Source organism: Eulemur rufifrons, chromosome 6 (assembly GCF_041146395.1).
Source record: "Eulemur rufifrons isolate Redbay chromosome 6, OSU_ERuf_1, whole genome shotgun sequence".
Taxonomy (NCBI): domain Eukaryota; kingdom Metazoa; phylum Chordata; class Mammalia; order Primates; family Lemuridae; genus Eulemur; species Eulemur rufifrons.
The window spans coordinates 40,189,375-40,198,375 of NC_090988.1; the positions used below are offsets into that span (position 1 = coordinate 40,189,375).

The window sequence follows — 9,001 nt, forward strand, 5'->3', positions numbered from 1 at the left end:
TAAAGCTCTTGTTGCTTACTTTCTCTTATAACATTTCTATTTTACTTTAAATTGATCTGTCAGCCCCCTCACGTTTTATCCAAACAAACAAGTAGCTTTCATAGTTATTAAAAATGACATCAAAATAAGTATCTGGAACTAGAAGATTTGTAATGTACTGGTTTGTTTTAAATTGTTATTTGATCTTCTTTATTTCACTACTTTCTCTATTGCGAGATGTTTTAGATTTTTGCCTGGGTTTTTTTTTTTTTTTTTTTTTTTTGGCAAGGTCTTGCTCTATTGCCCGGGGTAGAGTACAGTGGCATCATCATAACTCACTGCAACCTCAAACTCTTAGGCTCAAATAATCCTCCTGCGTCAACTCCTGAGGCTGCATGCACCACCATGCCTGGCTAAGTTTTCTACTTTTTGTAGAGATGGGGTCTCACTCTTGCTTAGGGCTGATCTCAAACTCCTGGCCTCAGGCAATCCTTCTACCTTGGCCTTCCAAAGTGCTAGGATTATAGGCATGAGCCATTGCATTCAGCCTAGAATTTTTAGGTCTTAAAGGATATATTTTCACATGTTTTATGCAATTTTGGAGCCCATAAACACCTAAAATGTTCAATATAATGTACACATATAGTAATAGTTTTTATAAACATCAAAGTAAAAGATAAATATGTTGAATTAATTGAAAACACTTCTTGTAAAAGCACTATTTGCTGTCCGTTTAAAACTTTCAGTTTGCAGAGGAGATTTTAAAAGTGTTTAATATAGATTCAACTAACTGGTAAGGGCTCCTAGAAGTTTCATTGGTAATTATGGAAAACTATTGTAAATAAACAAAATTGGTGGTCACATTTCCATTAACTGCATGTCTGTATTCTATAGTGTACAGAGGAAATCTCAGTGCTTATCTTCATTTTTTTTTTAAAAAAAGGGTTGATTAATTGTTGCTAATTATTGTAGGCTTAAATATTCCCCACTTTAGAATGCGAAGTTGTTCTCCCTGGTCATCTGAATTGACTGTGGGAAAAACTTTTCCTAAACTCGAAATAATAGATAATTTTTACATTTCATCTCTTGAAAGGAAGAGTTTTGACATTGAGCTTAGAAGGACAAGTTCAAATGTTTATAGTTTTAGGAGTTCAAACTTGAAGATAATAAGCAATGTGGGGATCTGGTAAAACAAAAAAGAAAGTTGAAGTTAATGCTAATTAAATTAGTGAAGCTTAGATGAGGTGTAATCAATGTTAACAGTCTTCAGAAAGTCGATCACTGAACTCGTAGGCAGGGAGTATAGACTATCAGCACGGAGACTAAGTGTCTTTTGTATGTTACAATCATAAGATCGTTGAGACAGATAGAGAGAGACAGAGAGATTCTTGATGTGTTTCTGGACCAATCAGCTAACATAAGTAACTCTGGCATTGAAAACATTGCTTGTTTTAACAAAAAGGATCCCAAAGACTCCCTTGTCTCATTTTGCCATTTATATCACAGTACGGTTGACCTTTGTACCTGTAGGTTCCACATCTGTGAATTCAACCTACCACAGATCAAAAATATTTGGAGGAAAAATGTCTGTACTTAACATGTAGAGACTTTGTATTCTTGTCATTGTGCCTAAACAATACAGTATAACAACTATTTACATAGTGTTTATATTGTATTAAGTAGTACAAGTAATCTAGACACAACGTGTAAAGTATCTGGGAGGATGTGCCTAGGTTATATGAAAACACTATGTCATTTTATATAAGGGATGTGTTCTCAGGAATCCTGGACCCAACCTTTCTCGGCTATTGAGGGATAGCTGTATAAATCCAGCCTGTCTACATTTACCAAGCCTATGTATTTACTGGGGGGCTAAGTTAACAGGGAGATTAAACAGAGCTCAAGCAGACAAGCAGAACTGTCCAAAGGCTTTTTTTTTTTTTTTCTTAACCTCATCAGGACAGAACTGTAACTCTCCTCCTCTCTCTTTTTTTTTTTTTTTTTTTTACATTTTATTTTCAGAAACATGGATTCAGACACCTTGCAAACCTTCCAGAAGGAACTCACCTGCGCCATCTGCATGAACTACTTCATAGACCCCATCACCATAGACTGTGGGCACAGCTTTTGCAGGCCCTGCCTCTGCCTCTACTGGGAGGAATCCCAGAATCCAATGCGCTGCCCTGAGTGCAGGGAAATATCGGAGAAGACAAACTTCAAAACTAATTTTGTACTCAAGAAGCTGGCTGCCCTTGCCAGGCAGGCCAGACCTCACCAGGTCCACCGCTCCGAGGAGCAGATCTGTGTAGAGCACAAGGAGGTGAAGGGCCTCTTCTGCGAGGCTGAGAAGACACTGCTCTGTGGGCCCTGCTCCGAGGCACCAGAGCATGTGACTCATGGCCACCACCCAGTAGAACAGGCTGCTGAGCAGTGCCGGGTAAGTGATGCCTCTGACGCCATTTGGAATCTATAGGATCCTAAATCAGAGAAAAGATAAGGACTTACGAAAATGAAGTTGACAATGGAGACAGTGGGGGTGGTGATTTCTAAATGTAAATCCAAAGACATAAATGTGTCCTTCCAATGTTGTTGACCGATTTGGCACTCCAATCATGGCTGTGCTGATCCTACACTAAGGAAGTTTCCTTAGAAGCAGTGTCAAATGTATGCAGTTGGTGCAGCCATGGAGCAGGGGGCAGGACCAGGAACACTGGCTTCTGCTGCAAGCCTGACTGCTCCATAGCCAGGGTAGACAAAAAGCCCATTTCTCAGAAATTGGATTATGTTATCTTCAGGGTCCCTTTGAATTTTCTGTTAAAGGTTTCTATCCTGTTTGATATCCCAAATATTAGAATCCAATGTGGTTAACATGGAAAATTCTGACCATTCCGTTTTAACTCAAAATTACTGTTCTCTTAACCATAGTTTTCCCTCGTAGATGAGGGGATGAAATCTGCAATACCATCTTAATTATTGCTAAAGATCTTGATTATTTTGCAGGAGGAACTTATAAAGACAATGGACTCTTTATGGAAAATGACTCAGGAAACACAAAACGATCTAAATCAAGAAAGTAGCAAAACTCAGTTATTAGCGGTAAGAATGAAAATGTTTTGTTTGTTAGTATGCAGATTGACATATGGCTGGCTTATGCATTTTTAGCTAAATTCAAATTATCAGTTTTATCCTTTGATAGTGATTTCTCCCCAGGAAAAAGTAGTGATTTCAAATGATAAATCAGAAATCAGAAATATGGAGGCTTACAGCAAGGCTAACTGGATTTCATAAAACAAAAAGTCACAAAAAATATACAGGCCAGAGAAACTAGTGCAAAGAATGCTAATATGAACAGGGTATGATGGGTGTTCGTCATACCAATTTGACGCTTTGGATAAAACTTCTCAGATACTGAAGTTAAGACAACTTTGAGCTAAGTTTGGGTGTAAAGAAGAGGAGAGAAAAGGATCACTACTTAGAATAAATATATAGTAAACTTTAAATAAATCTGCATCATATGGTGTGTGCCTAAATATTTCTTAATATTTAGGAAAATCAGGCAAAGGAACAATAGAAATGGAAGAAGATCCAGGTAAATGAGGAAATCGTTGATGGAGTAAGAACTGTGAGAAGTACCATGGGGAGAAAAGCTACGACCCTTTAGACACTTTGACTTAAACAAGGAGAGAGAATAGGGATGTGGAAAAAGGATGGACAGAAAGAACTAGAAAATATTCAAGATCGTTTAGAGGATGAGGGAAAAAGTTTACTAATTACTTGCTTGATGATAGGAAGGAAATAATGATTTGAAGTTTTGGTTTTCTGTTGAGAGTGAGGGCATGTCATCCTTTTAATTGCATATCATTGCAGGAGTATGTGGCCTTGAGGAAGGTGATAATCCAACTTCAGTATCAGAAGATGCATCTGTTTCTCCTTGAGGAGGAGCAACTGCACCTGGAGGCACTGGACAGAGAAGCAGACGGGATTTTCCAACAACTCCAAGACAGTGAAGTGAGAATGACCCAACACAAAGAAAGGATGACAGACATGTACAGAGAGCTGACTGAGATGTGCCACCAGCCCGACATGGAGCTGCTCCAGGTGCGGGGGAGGGTCCATCCTGACACAGGAATCCTTTGCTGGGCGATGTTGCCAGAACATTGAAATGTTACCTGCTGATACCAGTACTCAGCTGAGTGACACATGCTCCTGGACTCCCACCATTCTGTTTGTCCAATCACTTATTTCTGCAGATTCTGCTCATTTGGGGGAGTTTTTTTTTTTGTTTTTTTTTTTTTACCATTTTAGTAGATAATATAGGGCAAAATTCTTATCAGTGCCATCAGGAATACTATTCACACAGAAGTATTATCGAACATCAGCAAAACTGTTGCCAGGGAAGTAAACTTTGTTGGAGTAACACTCAGTTTATGTCACCTAATCCACCATCACTTTCTGTTGTCCCACACGAAAGCAATTTGCTGAAGGCATTGGGGCTTTGCCTCTTGCACAGGCAAGGTTTGTAGAATTTGGTAACTAATTTCAAAGAACACTTTTCTATATGGTTTCTTGATTTCTTTTAATTGTCCTATGTGGTCAGGCCTCTCCTGGGAATAAGACTGGGACATGAGTGACGCTGGGAACGAGATCTCCTTGCATCACTACACAGCCTCTTCCTGAGCTCCTTCCTTCTCAGTGGGCACTGAGGAAGCCCCTCAGGGCTCAGCTCAGACTCTGTTGTTAACATAGCCTTGGATGGTCCCTTAGAGGGGAATAAGAAAAAAATACATTATTAAAACACAAAATCAACAACAAAAAACAACGAAGGTGCAGTTGAATATATTCTCATGATTAATAACTTTTTGTTTTCATTGCAGGACTTGGGAAATGTATTGGAAAGGTGAGTCTACCCTAAGGATCTGCTCTTTCTGAGAAAGTTGTTCTCTTGTTAAGGAAGTGGATGTCATGTTTTGGGTTATTAACGTGGGTCTCTGTGGCTATTTTCTGCTTTTTTTCAAAAGACATTCTGAAGCCTTCTCCTCCTAAGTCTTGAAAGTTTCCTTCTTCTGTGGCTGAATTCAAATATAGCTAAAACAATTTGCTATTCTGGGCTTTGTTCTACTCATTCCCCCAATCTTCTCCAGCCCTGCCCAATAAACCTGAATAAGGAGACTATTCTAAGTTACCACAGAGAAGCCCTGTCTTCAAAAAGGTGGAAGGTGAAAAAGACAGAGGAAAGGGGAGGATTCTCTAAGGACGGGAAGGCGAGGGAGGTTTTGTTCCCATGAGTAGCCGTGGCCAGGCCCTGCTCCTTCACAGCACACTCCTGCTGTAGGCAGGACCTCCGAGGACAGTGGCCGCCTCAGGGCCCTCAGGACCCTCAGGACCAGGGCTGTGAGGCTGGAATTGCATTCCCTTGCTGGTAGAAATGATCAAAGCCTTCTGGCTTAGTGGACATTCTCTTTTAGACATTGACTTTGTCATTGGTGACTACTGCTGGCTGAAGTCCCAAAGGCTGTACCTGAGTTTTCTGTTCCCTATCACATACCCAGGATTTTTGCATAATCTGAGTTGGTGTGGGGGCAGAGGGAGGGAACAGCACTCAAAAATTTTAGCAGTTGAATATTTTCTCAGAAGAATGGGGAAATTGGAATGTGATATAAGTGAAATTTAGAAAAAAGTAAAATTTCTTATACACCCAAGAGTGCGGAATAAAATGTATATCCAATTAACAAAAAATGGGAGAATTCAGATGAAATATTCATATCTTAGACTAAAAACCAGTATGTTTACAATGACGGTGTGAGTCACCCTTGCCCTGCAGTGACACTGATGCCATTCTTTACAGGAACCAGTTAGTGCAGACGCAGAAGCCCCAGCCTGTGAACCCAGAGCTCACTTCGTGGCGCATCACTGGACTCCTGGACATGCTGAACAACTTCAGAGGTGAGAGCCAGCTCTTTGGCAGTCAGGCCTCAATTTCTTTCTTTAGTGGGTTTTTGGGGATGAGCTCTGTCCTATTTAAATTTTTTCTTACATGAAGGTGGTACATGATTTTCCAAAATTTTTTAATCGCCTTTGTCTGAATAGTCATAATGATCAAGACTGAAATTTTTGACTTAGAGTTTGCTGAAAATGCAAAAGAAGATACACATTTCAGTTATATCTGACGTAGGAAGAGTAAGAGTATTCAGGTCATGTGGTTATGAAGAGATACAATGCTTATTCTCAGAGTAACAATCAATAATTTGGTTTATTCAGTTACTCCTATTTTGAAGGTTTAGACTTGGCATTGATCATTTTTAATTTCTTCTGTATTGCATTTATCATGCATTGTACAAAGAACATGTAGTTATAAAATCAGAATGATTTGATCAACAGGAAAAATGACTAAAATGTCGATGAACAGAACAATGTAAAGCTATTAGATTCCTCTCAAAACAACTGCAAGAAGCAGGATCCGTGAACAGGGCTCAATGACATTGGGCACTCAGCAGCAGAGGGCTCCAGCTAGGATTAGACTGGATGTGGTGGGGTCTGAACAGATAGTGTTGAGCCAGAACATTCCTTTCAGAAACTTCCAAACTACACATGTGGAGTTCTAACAAATTTTTTGATGTTTGAAAATGTAACAGGTACAGTTTATATCTTAATAAATACCTGCATCCTAGCAAATGCATATCTGTTTATTGACGGTATTCAAGACAACACAAGAGGAGATTTCTACTAAAGAAAAAGAAAGTTTTAGGTGTGTCCTGAAACAAACTATTCAAAGGTACACATTAAATCACTGCTTCACATAGTGATATGGCCAGGTTTTTTTCTATGAGAAGGAATATTGTGTGCTGTAGGGGTGGTCATAAGTCTTGATCTTCACAGATTTGTGAGTCTGAACTCTCTTTGCTCTTTTTATTCCATATTTTCTTGAAGGAGAAGCAAATGAAGTGACTAATTGGGCAGAAATCCTCTGCCTCTCAGGGCACTTGCTGATCTGATCTTTGCTTCTTTTTGCAGTGGACAATCCTCTGAGTATGGAAATGGCCAGTTGCTATATCCGCCTTTCTGAGGACCTGAGAAGTGTGATATTTGGAGATGAACGTCACAGTGCACCCTGGGAGCTCCAGACGGCAGAGAGCTTTGCTGCATGGGGAGCTCAGGCCTTCACCTCGGGCAGGCATTACTGGGAAGTGGATGTGACACACTCCTCCAGCTGGGTTCTGGGCGTCTGCAAAGATTCCTGGGCACAAGCTACCAGTATTATTATTGATTCTCAGGATGCGTTTTTGCTGTTTTCTTTAAAGGGGAGCAATGGTTATCGTCTCTCCACCAACTCCCCACCCTTAGCTCAGTGTGTGCAAAGGCCTCTGGGTCGGGTTGGGGTGTTTCTGGATTATGACACTGGAACAGTGAGCTTCTGTGATGTTTATAAAGCTGCCCTCATATATAGTTTCCTCCCTTCCTCCTTCTCTTGCCCTCTCAGACCTTTCCTTTACCTATGTTCCCCATGAAAATTCAGGTTTCATGATAATTTACTGGTGAGCTTTCATGCCTGATGAATTTATGGTTCTGAGACCTCATGTGAGGCAACGGGACTGTGCAGGACTGTCTTCGAGCTCATTGTAACTTTAAGGGACATAATCACTGTATGGTTATAAAATGGGATAACCACATTGAATGTATAAATTTGTTTATTAAATTATACTTTGATAAAATTATTTTTATGGAGTATTTACTAGAATAACAGCAAAGGCTTTTTCCTTTTCTTCATAACAGGTTTATTGCGATATATTCACGTAATCTGAATTATTTAATTCAGTGATTTTTTAGTGTATCCAGAATAGTGCAGCCATCATATCTAATTGCAGGGTATTTTCATTGGCCCCATAGAAACTTAATACCCATCAACATTTCTTCTCCATTCCCTGACAACTTTTAATCTACTTTTCATCTTTATGGATTCATATACATGAAATCATACAATATGTGTCTTTTTTGTATCTGGTTTCTTTTACAAAACCAGGGTTCCCCTGGGTTGTAAACAATGTATTTTAATCGCATATTTGAACCTGGTTACAATAGAAGAAAGAAGTGTTATTATGTGTTAGCTTATTAAACAAAAGGAAGAGTGATGATTTTTTCTTCAAGTCTGACAGAGTTGAATAGATCCAAGTGTCTGACACATGTCATTTCTCTACATCCTAACCTTTGTCACATTTCAGCTCAAACACAACAATTTTTCAGGGAAAACATTTGGACTCTATAGACCAAGGTGGTTCTATCGTATACTCTCTGAACATATTATAATATTTCTTCATAATATTCAACACACTCTTATAACAAACTATGATACTTAGGTAGTTATTACTACTATATTGAAAATTCCAAGGGGGTTAAGACAGTATTTATGTAATAAACAGGAGGCAAATAAATGGATAAATAAATGAATAAAGGAGTTAATATGAACAAATGTTATTCTAGCATTAAGAAAGCTTTCCAAAATGTAAGAAACATAATAGAACATACTAATGATTAATGATATCAAACGATAAGAAATAGATTGATTTCCATATTCACAGTCTAAAGAAATTATATTATGTTAAATCCATGGTTAAGTCTTTGAAAATATCTAGACCCTGCACTGACTCTGTGGAGGCCAGAGTTTTATGTGGCAGAGAGAACAGAGTCCATCAGAATTAGCAGAAATGTTACGGAGGCCACTGGATTTGACTATGGTCTGGATAAATAGTTTTGAGCCTAACATTTCCATTTATTAGGGAGCAGAGTGACTTCGATGAATAATTTGGTAGGTGAGGAAACAATTATACATCAGTTTTATGCCCTGTCCTGTGTAAGCTGCTGTGGGAAACATTCTCCTGCATTCAGGGCACTGGGCTGGTGCCTCAACATGAAATACTGCAATAGCTAACAGTGAGTCTCTGATTTACAAGGACAAGGACAATGCACAAAGGAAGAGATAATATTTTCCCCAAGAATTAGAGGTAATGACAGAAAGAAAATATGCTTG

The 9,001-nt window shown here is 39.0% G+C and overlaps 1 protein-coding gene across 1 annotated transcript; it reads left to right on the plus strand.

Annotated features, from left to right (window-relative positions):
- Nucleotides 1–2,005: 2,005 nt before the first annotated feature.
- On the plus strand, nucleotides 2,006–7,484 carry LOC138384810 (tripartite motif-containing protein 64C-like). The gene is made up of 6 exons (XM_069470478.1): nucleotides 2,006–2,416; nucleotides 2,980–3,075; nucleotides 3,847–4,077; nucleotides 4,854–4,876; nucleotides 5,825–5,922; nucleotides 6,991–7,484. The coding sequence occupies exons 1-6, from the start codon at nucleotides 2,006–2,008 to the stop codon at nucleotides 7,482–7,484; spliced, it is 1,353 nt and encodes a 450-aa protein (XP_069326579.1).
- The last annotated feature ends 1,517 nt before the right edge of the window (nucleotides 7,485–9,001 follow it).

Excerpts from the sequence above, each read along its gene's own strand:
- LOC138384810 (XM_069470478.1), top strand. The coding sequence starts at position 2,006 with ATGGATTCAGACACCTTGCAAACCTTCCAGAAGGAACTCACCTGCGCC. Across the intron at positions 2,417-2,979 it reads AGGCTGCTGAGCAGTGCCGG|GAGGAACTTATAAAGACAAT; the intron begins GTAAGTGATGCC and ends ATTATTTTGCAG. Across the intron at positions 4,078-4,853 it reads CCGACATGGAGCTGCTCCAG|GACTTGGGAAATGTATTGGA; the intron begins GTGCGGGGGAGG and ends TTTTCATTGCAG.